The sequence below is a fragment of the Aedes albopictus genome, chromosome 3 (assembly GCF_035046485.1).
Source record: "Aedes albopictus strain Foshan chromosome 3, AalbF5, whole genome shotgun sequence".
In the NCBI taxonomy this organism is placed as follows: domain Eukaryota; kingdom Metazoa; phylum Arthropoda; class Insecta; order Diptera; family Culicidae; genus Aedes; species Aedes albopictus.
Window position 1 is genome coordinate 343,176,874 of NC_085138.1, and position 19,596 is coordinate 343,196,469.

The window sequence follows — 19,596 nt, forward strand, 5'->3', positions numbered from 1 at the left end:
CAGCGCTATCGCTGGAAAAAAAATTTACTCATTTTTGAGTTGTCCCACTTTAGCTCCAAAATGAGTGAATTTTCTGACCGTGTGGCAACCCACACAATCCAACAAAACGCCAAAAACTCAGCGCAGAAAAGTCACGGAAAAGAAGAAGGACAACATTGATTGTGTGCGGCAGTGTCTGTTGTTTTTTTCGGAAGAAAATTACGGTGAAAATTCCTCGGAATCGGAACAGTGCCGGCGCAAAAGTGCGTTCCCAGTGCGGTGCAGACGTGGGTGCATCCGGTCGCGGTGGAAAGTTGAACGCCAGTGTCGGGTTTCCAGGCGCAAATTGGCCCCCTCCCCCAGCAGCAGCAGCAGAGTGATGCCGTCCAAGAAGAAAAAGTACAATGTGCGATTTCCGGCGGTAAGTGGTTTGGGCTGGGTCGGGTTGGGTTGGGCTTCCGGTGGTTAGAGGGCGATGGCCCCGAGTGCAGTTCCTCCAGTTTTTGGTGGGCGGTGGAAGCCAAGGGTTTCTGTCGCAGACGTTGCGTGGGTGGTCTCCGAGAGGCAATAGGCTTGTTGTTTATATTACGCGTCTGCTATGAGTAATAATGGCTTGTGTTTTGTTTCTTCCAGGGAAGGATCAAGAAGATCATGCAAACGGACGAAGAAGTTGGCAAAGTGGCTCAGGCGGTTCCCGTTATAATCTATATCCTTTTCAAAAAAAAAAACGATTTGAACGTAAGATACATTTAAGCAGGTTTATCCTGAAATGATTGATTGACGAGTTTTGGGTAGGAAAAAGCAGGATATGCAAATTGCGTAGAAACTTATTTCGACGTTGCTTCGTACAATGAACTATTCGTATACATTTCGATATCGATTTTCTTCATGGCTATCACTCAGTACACTGTAGTGTGCTGTATGTATTCATTGCATCACGCAATTTATATTTGCATGCAATGAAGAAGGCACTTTAGTTGATGCATATCACCATCATCGATCTGGGTGGAATGAGATGCTGTTATTTTTTGTTTATTAGTCTTTATTTGCAACTTGTTAAAGTATTACATTCATTAGCTTAAACAAGTGTTCTAAGTATAATTACAATCATTTAAATTTGATAAAATAAATGTAGGCTACATAGGATTATTTGTACCGGATCAGTGGTGAATACAAACTTTGCAGGGATGTTGTCCGGCATTCTTGCAACATGCCCTGCCATCGTATTCTTCCGGCTTTGGGCACCTTCAGAGTGTTGGGTTCGCCGTAAAGTGCAGCGAGCTTGTGATCAATCTTTCTCCGCCACACAACCTGTACACCGCCAAAGATCGTGTTTAACACGCGTCGCTCGAAAACTTCGAGTGATTGCAGGTCCCTTACGAGCATGGTCCATGTATCGTGTCCGTAGAGGGCCACCGGTCTTATAAACGTTTTGTATGTGATACATGTGGTGCGAGGTTGAATCTTTGATCGCAGTTTCTTATGATGCGCCATTGTATTTTACGACTCACATTGTTGTCTTTTGTCAGTAAGGATCCGAGGTGGACGAATTCCACCACTACCTCCAAGGTATCCCCGTCTAGCATAACGTTCGCCTGCTATAGATTTGTTTTTGTGTTTGCATTCTTGAATTCCATCTGGCACATTAAGCCTCGAGCAGTCGCGTCTTTGACTACCTGCAACGGTGCCGCGCTCACGCTGTGTACCACAAGCGTGTATTTTTCATGATGCGTGTACTCAGTACACGACGCAACCGCTCCCGGGTTAATTATCGTATGCTGCCTACAATAAGTCTATTAGATGCGTTGGTTTTTATAGTATTCACGGTATTTCTGGAGGATTTTCCGCACGGTGAAGATTTTGTACGTCGTCGACCCGTCTAAGATGAAACTTCCCACGAACCATTCGTTTTTAATGACAGACGATACAAGATGATCTGGTCGGCATTAAGTCAGAGGGGACCAAGTAACAAAATTTACGAAAATTAGATTTTTAAGGCATTTGATTAAGAATTACTTTAGCTACTTGGAACATTCACCCGATTTTCTTAATGTTACATTTAACGAGAGTTATAGCACAATTTTCTTTTGATTGAACTGCAAAAAACGATAATAGTGTGCAGTCAGAGTGGACCAAATGCTTGATGTCAAGAGAATTTAAAAAATAAGTATTGGTTAAAATCCAATAATCAAAATAGTTTATCATCAAAATATAATACGTTTCCAAATCGTATGACTCCCTAATGCATTTTCTGATGATTATTGATCAAGAAAGCACGTGAAAATCCATTTTATTTTGGTCAGTATCGTATTTTACAGATTATCGTGTTGAAGCATATTGTGGCAATTCGCGTGCAGACAGAGTGGACCATGTGTATCTAAGAAAAATAGTTGAAATTACCTTATTCTTCGTAATCCTTTCCAAATCAAAATATGTTCGTTTAGTAGCTGTTAGGCATCATATTGAAATGTACCAATACCCGTTTCATGAAGTAATTGATTTTACCGGTTATTTAAGAATTGTGTACTTGGTTCACTCTGTCTGAACGAATTTTTGAAAAACGCCAGTCTTCTGAATAAATCATTATGAACTGTTTAACTGCAATATTTCAAAAACGTACCGAACTATGAAAACACGTTCAAGAGTTGTTAGCCATTAAATGTTCAAGTTAATAATTCTTAAATAGCTCATTAATTGACTACCCTTCATGTGATATTGAACTGTTGTACTTGGTCCACTCTGACTGAACATAAAAATTGAAAATGGTAATCAACAGTGTAAAAACAGAAATATCAAATTTCAAACTTCCTGCTCACATCATACATCATTCCTATTAACTGTTGTCCTACTTGTGCATTATTTTTTATCAAATATGTTCAAACTTGAGTGTGAACTGTAGTTGATTGTAGATTTTCTAAAAATCGATCAGTCAGAGTGGACTAAGTGCAATCAATTACTTGGCAATTCCTCGGTTTCTAGCTTTTTTTACGTTTTTTTGCGATCAATACAGAGCGATGCTTTGATGAATAGTTATCAAGATTTATGGCAAAAATTCAAGAACATTTGTTGAAAAACTCAAAACTTATAGAGTTGAAAACTTTAAAGTCGTTTTTCTAGAAATTAGGTAAAAGACACATGGTCCTCTCTGACTTAACGCCGACCATCTGTGATAGCACTTTGTAAGGGAAATTCGAAATAATAATCGCTCGGAATTTCTCAAATTCCACATGGCCACTTTTTGTGGACGGAACAGCATACTGTTTCAGGTGGTCATCGAAGTACTGCTTCCATCTTTCAATGACCTGTAAAGTCCGTCTTTCAGGAGGTACCTACCTATCTTTCTCTACTGCAGATTTCGGCACACCACACGACGTCGTTGCGGCATGCTTTGTGCTTCTGGAAGGCATCCTGTTTTTGAGAATGGTACAGCAGTTCTATTTCCTCGCACTGCTGTGATTGAGTTAGGCTTTAATCTTAGGTAGCTTTTACACCTTCACTCCTTCTCAAGCTGTAACCTAGGACAGGATAATACAACTAGTCAGCCCCAAAAGAGACCAATTTGGGGACCAGTTGATCGGTCCAGTTGGTGTCTCGTCAACGTCCTTCATTAGCTCCATTCAAGGTTGCAACCATTCATTTGCAAAAATTTACATTCATTTGCTATTATCTCAGTTCAGAAGCATGCTATCGAAAAACAATGTATGAATGAATTTAACCTTGTAGTTTTATCTGAAAGTTTGCCGAATAACATTGGGGTCGCACACGCATTCCAAAGTCGTGAGAGAGCTGTGAAGGCAACTTTCCACAGCGTGAATGAAATTTATATTCACCGCGTGGAGAGTTGCCTTCACAGTTCGCTTACGACTTTGGTATACGTTTGCGACCCCAATGTTATTCGGCAAACTTTCAGATAAAACTACAAGGTTAAATTCATCCATACATTGTTTTTCGATAGCATGCTTCTGAACTGAGATAATAGCAAATGAATGTAAATTTTTGCAAATGAATGATTGCAACCTTGGCTCCATTAGCTTCTGTAGCCAGAGCAACTCTTGGCAGGCCTCAGCTAAGGCCACGTATTCCACCACACTGGGCAGCGATAGGGTGGGGCGGGGCAAGATGGGTCACCTAAGGATGGATCACCGTAACTTTGTAAATACAAATCGTATTGGTTTGTATTCGTCCGCTACTCTTTAATACACTAGTTAGCTATGCTAAAAGTCGATAAAAAGTCCATTAAATACAAAATATGATGTTAAACAAGCAGTTTTAAAAAGTGATCGATTTTGCGCCGTGAAAAAAGTGCGGGGCATATATGCTCCATATAAATACTGAGTAAACATGAGCTACTAGTAAACATTTTATAAATTTATTTGGAATATAAAAAACTTTACGATTTGAGTGGTCCTAAGGGGACTTGAAAATCGATGTTTTCACTAAAAAATTATCATAATTTTCTGTTATAATTTTGAGCGTTCATTCCGGTTTATTGAAGTCATTTATGAGATAGTCTTGTAATAAAAAATAATTATCTTTTGAATGCCCCAAAACTACGTTCAAAATTGAAGGTGACCCATCTTGCCCCGCGGCCGTTTATATAGAGATTATATGGAAAGTATCGCATAAGAAAAATGGCTAAAAACTGTTTTATTTTTAATTTCCAATGAGAGTGAATAATTTTTCAATCAATGCCCTAAACTTTTGTGTATTCATGCTGGTCATCTAACAAAATTATGAACATAATCAAAACATGAGTAATGCGCCCGAAAATGGCACTGACCCATCTTGCCCCGCCCCACCCTATATGTACACTGTTGCTTTCTGGCAGCCCACACTGAAATAATTCTAAGACCCTATTTTATCAGACACTGCACATACATGGTACCCGTAGTCTGACACGTTCACATCAAATGAATCGTTATACGTATCATATCATAAACAGTTCCGATTGAACAGCCTTCTAATAAAACTCAATGACATTTGCGCATATCGGAGTTATATGCATATAACACAATCGATACATTAGCTGTGCATATAACTTTGGCCGCGTTGAAAAGCAACATTGGCAGATAAAGTGGAATACGTTTAGCAGAAATTCATAATTCCTCTAACTGAGCTTCGTGGTCGTGCGGCTAGGGGCGTCGGTCATTTAGGCGTTGTGAGTTCGATTCCCGCTCCAGCATAAGCAGACTTTTTTTCAAAATGTGAAGGATATTATTGGAGTTGCATATACATTGGCGCACCCAGCCCACATGATAGAAGCAAAATGCAAGACATATAACAGTATAATGGCGATCTGAGAGTCATACCACATGCGTCGCATATAACTCTTACTTCCCATTTTCAACCCATGTTCAGATTCATATGATATTCCAATAGTGCAGAAATATAGGACTGACATATAACGATGATCGGGAGAGTTGGCTCAGTGCAGAAAACTAATCCACCTAGCTCTTACGTTGAGCGCATAGTGGGTAAGGTGCGATGCAAAGAGATAAGAGATCGGATAAGCGTCGAAGCACACTCTGTGGAAACTATATGCAGAACGCATAAACCGTACATAGTAGATGAGTTGCGATGAGTGCGGTGATGTGATCGAGCTGCTTCGACGCATGTGAACGCAAGAGAACGCACGAGAAAGCAAGAGAACGCTTGTCGGTTATGGATTTCATGATTGCGCTCGTTGTTGTATGTAAAGCAATGCGGAGTTAATGTGTTGGGAATGCTAGTAGGTAATATAAAATGCGTTAAAATGTTGTTGTTTTTAAACATAACTCAAAGCTTTTTCACATGACATGCATTTTGATGGACCGGACGTAATGAAAATTTATCATATTGTCTATCGATCACTATGTAAAATAACATATTTCATTGCTTATAAAATAGTATTCCATAAACGATTTAAGTTTTTTACAGCATAATTTTGTTATTATATGTGTATAAGAAAACATTTTATTTTCTCTGTTCGGGATTTGAATCAAGTGACCAATGTTTGATATCAAGGTTGCAACCATTCATTTGCAAAAAAATACATTCATTTGCTATTATCTCAGTTCAGAAGCGTGCTATCGAAAAACAATGTATGGATGAATTTAACCTTGTAGTTTTATCTGAAAGTTTGCCTAATAACATTGGGGTCGCAAACGTATACCAAAGTCGTGAGCGAGCTGTGAAGGCAACTCTCCACACGGTGAATATAAATTTCATTCACACTGTGGAGAGTTGCCTTCACAGCTCGCTCACGACTTTGGTATACGTTTGCGACCCCAATGTTATTCGACAAACTTTCAGATAAAACTACAAGGTTAAATTCATCCATACATTGTTTTTCGATAGCATGCTTCTGAACTGAGATAATAGCAAATGAATGTAAATTTTTGCAAATGAATGGTCGCAACCTTGTTTGATATGGTCGTTTGTTCAGTGCATGTTATTCATGTGCAAGTTAGGAAGTTAAAGGTTTTATGGTATTCAACTTAATTGCGAAAACGATTCTAATTGAAAAGTTCTGCTTTTTCTTTGTCAGGCAAAACTAGATCCCTTAACGAAAATAGTATGACATCAATTTCGATTGATATTGCTAATTGAGAGAAAAATTTCTATTTTACGGTAGATTGAAAAGCTACCGCAGCTGTCAGACCACTGATTGCCACTGGAGTATCATCCAAGGATGGAAATCTAGTGATCATGATCAGATTTCGAATGTGTCGCGGTTGAACGGCATCGCGCGATCATAGCAACAACGATAACATTTTGTCGTCAAGCGTCATAAACAAACTACGGTCCGAGAAGAATGATTCGCTCGGCATGTGCGGGCGCGATGCGATCGTTATCATGAAGTCGAAATGATAAATTCGTGATTTTATTCACTTTTTGAGCATTCTTGCTGCTTTAGCTTCCAGATATGCTTGTGAATGTATTATTTCGAATCATGAATGCGGTATACGAGTGCATAAGTGGCATACATTGTGATGAATCAAGTTTATCACGACTTGTAACAAGATCCGATAACGGGTCATCACGCGATAAAGCGTGCATCAGATACTTTGATTGTCTCTGTGATACGAGCATGGTGTGAGGCGTCGGCATCATGCTATTGCAAGAACAAGGCTATCTTGGATTATTCGTATCCTGTATCATTTATCGCTTGAAGTGATTTTCTTCCATCCTTGGTATCATCAATCGGTCCAAGGATGCCTTGGATACGACCAAGATGTTTTCTACTTACCTTGGATACGACGCCGATGATCATTGTTTGTTGTTGGTTTTCAGACAATTTACTTTGCAAGCATACTTTGGTTTGGCCATTAGTTTCAATGATATGATGATTTTCATGGCTGCGGTAGGACTTTGACTACTGCGGTAGAACTCGGCGGCTACCGCAGAATGGAAATTTTTCAAAAAATCCGCAATACTCTTTTACCTAATATAAGTATGATGAATATTGTGTACTTATTAGAGACATCTTTTCTCGTAGATATCGCCGAAAATTTTGTAATAAAAAAAAACCTATACCCTTGAATAATACATACTTGCCGAATTTTTGTTTCTTTTTGCCTAGGTCAGCACAATCAAGTAATGTTTTAATGCCGAAAATCAGTATAACAGTCTCATATTGATTTAAATTGAAATCAACACTCAGATAGCCAAGTTCGGAAAGTAAAAAATGTGTATACATAAAGACATCGCTCACGAGGATATGATTACATGTTATACATTCTTTCCTCAAATAATTAATTCAATAATCTCAATCTTGTACAGTTACACCAGATTTTTTTTGAACTGGTCGGTTTTTGCTATTGCAACAGGATCAAAACTGACTAAGTTATAGCAGAAAAAAAAACGACCCGCGCAAAACAAAAAGCGGGTGCATTTTATCTTTCCGCTCTTATAGATAAAACGATCATTTTTTTCACTACCCACATCCAAAGAAGCGCTTCAACATACAAGCGACTTCATCGATCAAATCACGCGAGTCGTTGATGCGCACGAAATAGGCGAAAAAGGATGTGAAAACAACATGCGCACCCTCATTGAAAACCTCATGCACTATGGCCTATCAAACATCCCTCTTCTCATCTCATAACTTATCGCATCCGATCGCATCTCACCTTAGCCACTATGGTCACAGCCTTAGGCAGGACGCTCTGAGCTTTGTGATTTCTGGACACCAGCAGTACATATACCGGTTTCCATCCATTTCTGGGTAGCGCACGCCTACACTCCAAAAAATCCAAACGTCAAGGCTACGTGAAAACATACGTAGCTTTTTTCCATCGCACTTTTCACTTAGCAGCTACGTGAATAGAAGGTGACGAGAGATGAATGCATGAACCGATGAATTCTGTCTTTCCACTGGAATACCCGTAGCATTTAGGTGATTGTTATGTGGGTTTCGCCAACTGTTTCAATAGAACGGAAATGAAGTTTCGGTATGTTTTATATACAATAAAGATATATACCACCACATTTAGCGCTGATTTCAACGTTTGTTTTTTTTTTCGAATGCTCCGGATAATTTTAGATCAATTACTAAAGGGTAAACGCATTATTCTTCGCTTCTGCTATAAAACTCACTTCTTAGTTTCTTCCATTATTTCGTTGTGTATTAATGGGCTAGCACTAAAGCAGAAGCAAAGAATATTGCGTTTACACTACATAATTGGATAAATGCATTATTTTGTAAATAGCAAATGTTAAGTATACTAAAATTAAATTTTATTTTAGCAATTACAGTCGTACATTCGTGCAAGCTGTTCCTAATTATAAAATACGATTTATCACCTATTTTTTTTGTAAACATGCTGGGTAACTTAAAAACAGTTAAAAAGCACTTCCACTACGGCCAAGAACGTTTCCCGAAAAGCTGGAAATACCATCAGCAAGGACTGGTGAAATCATTTTGGGAACTGGTTCTCCAGATGCTGATTCAACCATCGCCAAAAAGTGGTTGTAGATGTAGAATGGGTGCGGTGGCATGGCAAGTAGCAAGTGAATGTGTCTTTATCAATGAGCCGCAATCGATAACTCGCCGGCAAAGCCGACACCAAATCGGTAATTTTGGATTACTGCAAAAATTCAAAAAGAATCCGAATTTGCATAGGATATTATTCTTAATTTGAGAAAATAATCGTTTACTTACGTTTCTTGTTCCAAAATAATTTCGAAGTCTTTGAGCCGACGCTCAAATGGTTGCGGATATGGTCCGAAAAAAGGTCAATATCGGTAAAATCAACTCCACATTCTATGCAAATGTAAAAATACGAATTAACGCACAATATAACTGCACTTTTGATCAGTTTACCTCAAATATTTCCTGCGAATAGGCCAAAATGTTCGAATCAGCAAGCAATGCTCAAAGATTGTTTTCAAAGACGCCATCTTGAAACACGAGTAGAGTACGGAATGAATATAGTATTCATTCAGCTGTCAGAATGAATTTTGGGTTGCATGTGGATTTCACGTAAGGTAAACATGGAAACAGAGTAAACACAACTAATTGTCCATTTAAACTTGATCGTTATACCGATGACTGCTATATTTGTCAGGTAAATTTTTGAAAAGTTCATTTTAAGTTGGTCTACGTGATTTTTCACGTAGCCTTGACGTTTAGATTTTTTGGAGTGTAGGCATCGCGGCATCGCACGTACGGCTTAGAGATCCGACTAGATCTTCACCAGACAGATCGTCGGTGTTAACATCCATAAGCAGTCTTTCGACAAATGACGCCTTATCGAAGCGCGAGGTCAGCCATCCTCGATGACTGTCGATGACCTTCGACTGCGTTCTCCTTCCACCATGTTCCACCCTGTATCGTATCGCCAGGGCTCCAGAAGGTCACGTCAATGATACGTTCGCGACATCTACATTCAGTCTTGCCATGGCTTCGAGTAGTGCCCAGCATCTCGCGTTAGTCGATCGGCTACCCTACTCAATCGCCCAGGCGTTGAAGTCTCCGCCGATGACCACGGGACTCAACCCTACTAGTGCGTTTGTTAACGCATCCAGCATTGCTGAGAACTGGCCCATTGGTCATCTGGGTGGGGCATAACAACTACAGCAATACACCCCATTGATCTTCGCTATTGCGAAGTCCTCGTGCGACCTGGAAATTATTTCCTGGATCGGGAAACGACCGCTACCTACGCGAGCCTTATGCGCTACCCAATTCCCGTTATCGGGTCGGATGCGGTAGGGGTCAGCTAGCAGGGCGATGTCCGTACTTGACTCCGAGACTGACTGCCACAGCAACTGCAGTGCAGCTTCACAGTGGTTCAGGTTTAGTTGTGTAACCTGCATTATCGTTTTGAACTTCGACCTCCTCGCGTGCCTGGGCATTTAGACCCGCCCGTCGTGTGGCCCTTGTTCGCCGTGCAAATCAAGCATTTTGGTGCCGAGTTGCACTCTCTGGCGAAATGGCCTTCTGCTCCACATTTCCTGCAGAGTTTACTCCGATCAGGGCCTTTGCATGCCTATGACTTATGTCCTTGCTCAAAGCACGTGAAGCACTGGCGGCTCGTATATGCTGAGCGGGCACACTGTACGCCTCCTCTACGGGGAGCTTGAACGGCAATCTGCGTGTCAATGCACTTGGTACATCTATCTCGCACTGCTGCGTCGGCGATTTCGTCCAGGTTTTTACACTGGAGAGTTGCCTCCGCTGTTAGAGCTCTTACCTGTACTTTTTCTCCAAGTACTTCCTGGGCTAGTGCTTTGTAGGATGCACCTTCATCTCTCCAATCCTGGTGCGTTGGATGCTTTTTACATCCGCGCCCAGCGGTGAGAGACGATTTTCGCCTCGCATGGCCTTCAGCACCTCGGCATGTGTCTGCATCGGTTTTGACGACCAGCGCGTCGCTCCGTTCGCGCTTGCGGGCTGGTTTCACCTTTCTCAACTTATTTCTCTTTCCAACCATAATCCAAGGGTTCCCTTTGTCTGGTTGGCCGCCACTCTTCTTGGGATTGGCTTGCTGGGGCTTGGTTTCCCTGCCCCTGCGCGTTTCGCAACCGGCTTGGTAGCCTGGGTACTCGCGCTGGCCGCTCCTTTTTCCTCCCACTTCGGCTTCGCGCCCGTTTCTACCGGACGCTTCTTGGGCCGTGACTTTCCAGGAGGCTTCGACCGTGCAGCTTGAGTCGTAGGGCGGCTTGACCGTTCCGCTGCGGCCCCGGCGAGCTGCATGGTCTCATGCTGCATTGTCGCGTTACCCGAAAGGAGGAATTGTCCGTTTGAGTGGACCGTTCCTCCTTATTCGCGTCTGCAGCACTTCGTTTCTCTACCAGGAGATCGTACTCCTTTTCAGCCAGAGCCAACGATTTGCGGAGCTTCAGCAGGCTCTATTCCAGGTCCTTGTTGATGTTGCTTCGCCCGCTAGTATAGCCGATCAGCTGATCCAGATGTTCGGCAACTACTAACATCTTTGGTAGTCCACTTCTGTTGCGATTCAGCGCCCGCATGAGGTCTACACCAGTCATCTGTGCTTCCTCAGTTGGCACTGAACCGCTTCGTCCATTTACTCCATTTGCACTACTTGAGCTACCTGAAGTTGCGTCGCTGGTGGATGCAGCAGTCCCGCGTGGTGGCGATCTCTCCAAGCCACCACGCGCAAACGGGTTAAACGCCTCACTGTTCTCAACTCCGCTCACGACCTCATTGGTTTTGATTTTGTTTCTCACTGTTTCTCATTCATTTCTGTTGACTCCCCCCCCCCCTAAAGCCGCTATCCCTCACTGTAAATGAAGTAGTCGTCGAGGATCCTGGTGGTTATCTATGCAAGCAGGGAGGCCACCCGAAGGTTAGCTCCAGGCCCTTTGGGACTGGGCTCAGAGCCGGATCAGCGGTAATCAGGATATTTCAATTGAACCTACTTTCGCCCAGTTAGTCTCCTAAGCTGGGAACAGATCAGGAACGTACTTTAAGGCCATGCCACGTTTTTATAGAGGGGGTGGGTAAGACAGCGTTGACTTTAGACATTAGCCTATCCGCCGTTTCAAGTCAGTGTCCTCCGACCTTACTAAAGAGGATAGAATGCCTTTGCCGCCATCAGCTCGCTTGTGCATAGTTACAAGGCAAGGATCTGCTTCTGACGGTAAGTATCCCAAACTCCGGAGCACTTCGGTAATTTCCCGGTTTCATATCCGCTCTGCTGGCTTTAGTCCATATAAACTTATCCGCAACAGACACACATTGCTCTTGGCACCGGTTTTGAACCCACTCGGCTGCCTAATATAGATGGTTTCTTTTTAACTCTCCGTACAGTTATGCCGATTTGACGTCCACGTGCTTCACTTGTAGCTTCCTACTGGTGGCGATCGACAGCAATGTTCGGACGGTCGTCTGCTTCGCAACGGAGGCAAACACTTCGTCGTAGTCCGTGCCGTATCTCTGACTGACTTACGCGACCAGCCTGACATTATATTGGATGACATTGCCATCACCATCCTTCTTCCTCTTGTACATCCACTTGCAGCCTACGGTTTTGCGGTCCTTGGGCAAGGTAATGCCTTCCTGAGCCGCATTCTCGTGCAAGGACTGAATCTCCTCCTCGATTGCGTGCTTCCAGAAGTCCCTGTCGTCAGGACACTTCGTAGCTTCTTCGAACGAACGGGGCCACAGTACTCCTAAATCCCTGTGGTGCGATGTGCGATCCCTTTGGTCGCACGGCTGGGTCGACGAACATCAGGTGTCCTTCGATAGCCAGAAGCAGATACTGCTCGATGGCCGTAGCACCTGACCGAATGGTGTCGTCCTGGTCGTCTTCTTCCATTGGCTGTCTCTCGGGCTGTCTCGAAGCCGTGGAAATCGTCCTCACTGAAATCAATGCCGTTCCATTCATCAACGCTTGTCGGATCCTCGGGAATGGGGGCACCGTCATCAGTTCGGTCGTGTACTGTAACATCGGAAATCTCATCAACTTTGTCACGGTCCATTGGAGAAATTTCAGAAAATGGATATGAAACGATACTTTCCTGCGTTGGTACGGTTTCCCGAACCTGCCGATGTGTTAAAAAACGGCAGTCTCTACTCGGGGTCAGCTTGTGCGTCTCACGGTCGATGAAATGGTAGGCTTTATGTTGGAGAAAGTGGGTCACGAATATCTTTTTGGATTTCGCTTGAAACTTTGAACGCTGCTCCGATGAAATCCATACATAGGCCCACGAACCAAATATATTGTGGTGGCTGATATCAAGTTTTAGGTTTTTCTCCTCCTTGTTGAGGTCCTATTAGCGGGCAGTAAAACAACCGATCTCTTCAAGAGTCAAACTACTTCTAACATTTATTGCTTACTTTCGAAATGAAGCCATTGTTGCATCATAACCGGGCTGGCTACTTTTACTGTAGTGCTGCAGCAGTCCTCTGAAAGGGCAACGTCGAGGACACCTTTGTCTAAAAATACTACCACAAGTTTCTGCGCACATGCTGAGACGACATCCAGTCGCTCTAGGTTGTACCGTACATTGTTGATGTTGGACAGTTGGAAAGTTTTGGGCCCAGCTTTAGTATTCAGACCTATATGAGACATCAGATAAGCTCATCATGCATTCAATATTCCTTAACTCCCGTCAATACCTCGAACCCTGGAACTGTTCGTGGAGTCGCTGCTGACCAAGACACTTCGCATCACGAACGCCCGCAACGCGAAAACCCTTTCGCCCTCTCACATGAAGCAGTGCATCATATCCGAGAGCCGATTCGATTTCCTGCGGGACCTCGTCAAGAACATCCCGGATATTGGCGTCAACGAGGAACAACTATCTGGCTCGGAAGCCGGCTACGAAGTCGCCGGAACATCTCCGGCTTCCACATCCACATCATCTTCCTCGAACGGAGGACAGCTCCATGGTGGGAGTGAACTCGTGGCCGGTGCCGGATTGCTGCAGCGTTCAGAGTCCTACACACCGTCCAGCAGCAGTTCCAGCTATGCCAGTGCCCTACCCCAGGCGGTCCAGCTTCAGCTCCCGCAGCAGAGTCAAACCCAGCAGCCTACTACTCTAAAACGGCCGTTCAACCACGCAAACAGTTTAAACTTCTACAAGGAAATTTCGCTGGAGGATTCAAGTAGCAACACCAGCAGCGGCCGGGAACCGCCTCCGAAGTTAACGCGTCTCCATTCGGCACCGGCAGCGGCCAGCGCGACCACAACGAATTCGATCCCCATCAAGATCGACATCCTACCAAATCTGACTGCGGCCGCAGCGCCATTGTCGTCTTCATCGGCGGCGTCAGCTACGATGGCCGCGTCATCTAGTTCCAACAATAGTCAACAGCCGCAGCTGAAGGCCAACAACGGCGGGGGCATTGCGAGTAGTAATAGTTTTAAGGTAAGTCAGTCACATGTTCTTTCTTTCACGCGGACTTAATCATCAAACTCTCATTCTTCCAGATCACATACAAAATTGCGCCGAGCAGCAACCCGCCTACTCCGACGGCCGTGATCGAGCAACCCGTCATCAAGCTGGACTACTCAAACCTAAAGCTACCGATGGCGGCGGCGGCGGCGACGACCGCCGAACACCATCAATCGAAGCAGTCGTGCCCTCAGTCGTCGTCGGTGACGCCTACTTCGTCGCGCCACCTGCAACCAACGATCAAGATCGACTTGAGCAACATCAGCAGCTTCAGGAATAGCCCCGCCCAGATCCAGTCGGCTCCGGTGGCCCTCATCGCCGGAAGTGGAAAACTGCAGCAAGTGCCTTCAACGCCTACTACTGCCAGCACTCCGTCGACGCCGCTGTCGGCCCTGAGCAGTGCTTCATCATCGTCCTCTGGGGCTTCTTCCATTTGCGGTGGAAGCGCAGGTGGTAGCAGTAGCAGTAAAAATCCGTACGTGTTTCAAGCGCAGCCGGTGGCGTCCACTAGTAGCGCAAGTGGCTCCACGGTAGCTCCCCTCTATTCCAGTGTGTCCTCGACCATTCCCGGAATGGACGAAGACTACGATGATATCTAGGTACAATGTACAAGGATCATCGATCTTGTGAGATGTCGATCGTGAGTAGAAACATCTATCCTTTGTCCTGTTTGTTTCTTGTTTAAACTGTTTTCAATTGCATTTATAAATATATACAATGTAATCTGTAATCCTATCCTTTAGCCCTCCCGATTGTCATCCGAGTGATTTTCATAGAATTCAAAGCGCCATTTTGTATGGATTCATTTTTAAGCTCAATGGTATCAAGTTTGAGGGAAAAGAATGAAACACAAATTAGTAAAACTGTTTTGCAAAACACTAAAAATGGGATGAAAATGAAGATTTTCGACATTTCTGTCAAACATCCATTTATGTGAAAATTTCAAAATGTCTTCGGCTTCGTAGAGCTGTTTTACACTTGAGCCTAACAAATGAAGGAGCTTGATGAAAGAGTCGTTTAATGTTTCATCCAAATTGTTCAGCCTTGGTTTCATCGATTAGAATTAGAGCCAATCTAAAACGATTTTCATATTTCATTTGGCACGTGCCTTTAGGCATAAAAAATGGCAAATTTGCTTCAGTGGAAATCACTCACTCTTACTTCTCTGTCAAATATGTAGTTGTTTATGTCTAGAGTGTATGTTTTTGCAAGAGAAAAAAAAAACAACTGAAATAGAGAGTCAAAATAAGTCTCAAATTTGTACAGAAAGCGGCCCTCTCTTGCGTTGCCGCTTGATTTTAGTTATTAAGTTGTTTTAGTTCAACTACAAAATTATAAACAAAAAAAAAGCGCTGAGATGCAACAACAGGAACGATGATTTCGATACAATTACACAAAACTACAAACCCGCGCGACCGGAAATGGAATTGTTTAGTTCAAATGTGCACGTTTTAGTATCGCATACATGGAAGGAAAGGTAAACGAGAGAGGTTATGTTCTTGTAACACCTATACTATACTATAGCCGTGAAAGTGTGTGCGTGCGTGTGTTTGTCAAATTGTTGAGTGACGATGGTTTGTATTTCCACGGAATTGCACTCTTCTGAAAGCACATGCCGCGCCGTCATACCTACTACCTACATCAGATTAATAGAAGAAGGATTCATTTTTGTACAACCCAAAATGCCGATATTGATGAAATAAATTTAATTAGGATTTAGCCGAAAGGAGTACTGCTTTATTCTATTGAAAATTTTGAGAAAGCCCGGCAATTGCACAAGCCTCGTCACAAGCATTATATCATAACATTGTTTATAATTCAATCGTGTTATTTAATGCAAGATATGTGTGGCTTCATGGTCGTGCGGCCAATGTCCCCAAGAACTCAATCGCATCGTGCTAGGAAACGTGGGTTCAATTACCGCCGCAGCTGTCAGGAAAAGCTTTCGGCTGGGCCACTGGGCGTTGCATGCTAGTCCATTGTCTAGTGTCATGCTTCCTTCAAAGAACGAATAGCGGAATAGCTCACTGGAAGCATTAAACGGTAGTGTCTTTTAAAGATTACTTTTATTCTACATCTGTCAAGTACAGGGATGGGAAATGTCATAAAAATGTCATTTCGTTATTTGCTAATTTCACTTCACTTAGTCGGAAATGTTAATCGATGACATCATTGATAATCCATAACTAATCAGCGTTATAAACTGGTGATGCATACGAACAGAAATTTACGCCGTTAGTGGTGTAAATAGAAAAATGTCATGACATTTTTTTCATAAAATCTCGCGACATTTTTCATTCCTGGTCAAGTCATGAAACGTTTAATCTACATTATAAAAGCTTTTTTCTTGTTGGAGTATGAAATCCGGAATCAGTGTCGGGAAATAGTGTCGCGCGTTCGCTTCGTTTTTCGCGATGGGCTGATAGGAGAGTAATTCTAGATTGAGTTTAAATAAGGGCGAAAGTAACATGAGAGAGTTCTCTTTATCGACTCTCTCTTCTGCAAATTAAAGTGACAAGATGCGAATTCAATCGAATTTTTTTACACTTAAACGCTTGATTGCATCGCAACCTAGCGATTTATGACCAAAAAGTTCAACCATACTTGCATCTTGTCACTATAATTTGAAGAAGAGAGAGTCGATGAAGAGAACTCTCTCATGTTACTTTCGCCCTTATTTAAACTCAATCTAGAATTGTGAAATCCGAAATCAGTACCGGAAAATATTGTGACATCATTTTGCGTGTTTGTGTGGCGAAAAATACATTCTGTGATTTTCGGTCTCCTTCATATATTAACAAAACAATAACTGCAAAGTTCGTCACTTCTAGTGTCAGCTCAAATTTTTAATTTATTTCAATACAATTTTGCTGTATTTTTGTACAGTCTGCCATCTTACGATGTTGGCCACACTATTTTGTTGCGTAGGTCTGTTAAAGTACTTTTACTTTAGTTTGTGTGGTCCGTCACTGTTGGGATTGTCAAGCTAAATCTGGAAAATGCGTAAAAAAAATGATTTTTCTTTACCACCCTCAAAGTATGTAACCCCTTAAACTCTGTTAAGGTAGGCGGGGCATAATGAGCAACTTAAGCATTTTTCCACAAAATCCAGTAAATTAAGTGCAACCAATGTGTAATTTTAGCGTTCAATCCTCATTTGAACCTTAACTGACAAAAGTTAATCGTTGAAATTTCGAATAAAATTATAAATGTTGTATATTTTTATGTTTTTAAAAACGTATTAAATCGCCAGTTGCGTTTTGGGGGTGGGGCATAATGAGCACCCTAGGTGGGGCAGGATGATCAATACCAGTTTTGTACAAAATCAAATGATAATTGACTATTCTTGCTAATGATAAAGCATACCGTCAACAATCAATGAGAATTTGAAGGGATTTCGGGGTTTAATTTGTAGGGAACTGTGGGGTTTCAAGGAGTCTTCTATTGAGGAATTTTTAAACGGTGATAATATACAGATACTGAAATTTTCAAGCTAATAAATTGAAAGTTACAGACAAAACCTTACTATATGCATCAAAACAGAGAAAACCATAATTAAAATTCGTTTGTTGAAGATGTTTACCATTTTCATTATTTTTTCACCAGTTGCTCATTTGGCCCCACTCTACTACCAACTCTTTGAAGCATATTTTTTCAACAAAATAATTACCGTGGGGTGCCCTATTTTCGCGCAGGTCCAAATTTCGCTCACTGATAATATTTAGAGATCATAATCATGAAACTAATTGTGCAGTTGTCCAAATTTCACTTTAGCTTCACTATCTAAAGTGAAATTTGGACAATTCAACAACTAGTTCTATGATTATGATCTCTAAATATTATCAGTGAGCGAAATTTGGGCCCGCGCTAAATTAGGGCACCCCACGGTATACAAATAGTTGAAAAGTGTTACAAATACATTATTTTAAGTCACCTGATCCTTATAGTATTTTCCCAGTGCATGACCACTTTACGCATTTTGATTAATTTTTCAAGGTAAACGGAATTTTTGACTAATGTTTTGTCATCAACTCATTGGATTTTAGGTAATTAGCCTACAATCAATCAATTTGTTTTGTTAATTAGAAGATTTACAGTGAAAATACAAGGTGCCTACCCCTAATTCCTGAAAATGGCGCGTATGTGGGTGTAGGATTTCTCCATTTTCTTCATCAACTACACTTGTTCACCTTCAACAGTATAGCCAAAAACTCAAAAAACAGAAAACTCTAACTTTCGTCGACACTATCATCGACTGGACTCTTCTACGTTCGTCTGCAAACGAATTCAAAGGGAATTTTTCGCGAGTGGCATCGTTTAGCAAAACAAGAATCGGTCCAGTGATTGTAGCAATTTCTTCACCAAGACAAAATCCCTAACGTTCTCTTCCCATATCCAATTTGTAAGTATCGGGTCAGTCAATCGGGAGCGTCTTAGAGACTCCCCAACTCAACTGCCTCAGGGTCGGCACGCTCACCTACGTTTATCGCGGGACAGGGAATTCTCGCACTCGATTTACAGGGGATACTCAAAATAACTGGTACAGGTAAAATGTTCACTTTTCAAAAAAATGTTCAACTCGCTGTAACTTTTCGAAAAGGGCATAAAATATTCTCAAATTTTTACTGTAAGTTTATCAACTATTTGTGTATCAGTGGTTCAAATTTGGAAAAGATCGAGCCATTCTACACGAAGTTATAAAGATTTTATGAAAAGGTATAATTATCCGATAGTCAACTTTGAGCTGTTATATCTCCGGATTCAATGAACCGAATGCAATGAAATTTTGACCATTCAAGACTAATATAATGAACTCTGGAAAACATTTAACTTTACTTGAAATTTTTAACAAGAAAAAAAAGTTATAGCGATTTTATTTTTTCTACGATTTTTTAGTAAATTCATCTATTTTTCATGTGCATCCCATTACTTTTTCAATTTAATGCCGGCTATTTGGTAGCGTTCCTTTCAAACAAAAATATATTCAAGTCAATTAGAGGGAATTTAAATGAACTATAATTACTATCTCGAATTTTGAAACGATGATGAAGTTTTGGAAAATTGGTGTTATATTAGAAAAATATTCTAATCATTATAAGTTTCTTTCGTGTAATCAATTTTTGAATTTAGTCAAAAGTTTTTAATAGCTTTTTATATAAGTCATAAATGATCAAAATTTCATTGCATTCGGTTCATTGAATCCGGAGATATAACAGCTCAAAGTTGGCTATCGTATAATTATACCTTTTTCTAGAACCTTTATAACTTCGT

General features: G+C 41.7%; 1 protein-coding gene across 1 annotated transcript; it reads left to right on the forward strand.

The window, feature by feature from the left end:
- The first annotated feature begins 93 nt into the window (after nucleotides 1-93).
- On the forward strand, nucleotides 94-16,044 carry LOC115262627 (uncharacterized protein DDB_G0271670). The gene is made up of 4 exons (XM_029865041.2): nucleotides 94-400; nucleotides 613-685; nucleotides 13,547-14,298; nucleotides 14,361-16,044. Exons 1-4 carry the CDS (start codon nucleotides 359-361, stop codon nucleotides 14,922-14,924), a joined length of 1,431 nt encoding a protein of 476 aa, XP_029720901.2. The 5' UTR covers nucleotides 94-358; the 3' UTR covers nucleotides 14,925-16,044.
- The last annotated feature ends 3,552 nt before the right edge of the window (nucleotides 16,045-19,596 follow it).

Coding starts and splice junctions, on each gene's coding strand:
- LOC115262627 (XM_029865041.2), top strand. CDS start 359: ATGCCGTCCAAGAAGAAAAAGTACAATGTGCGATTTCCGGCG. Junction 401..612: donor ACAATGTGCGATTTCCGGCG/GTAAGTGGTTTG, acceptor TGTTTCTTCCAG/GGAAGGATCAAGAAGATCAT. Junction 686..13,546: donor GGCGGTTCCCGTTATAATCT/ATATCCTTTTCA, acceptor TCCCGTCAATAC/CTCGAACCCTGGAACTGTTC.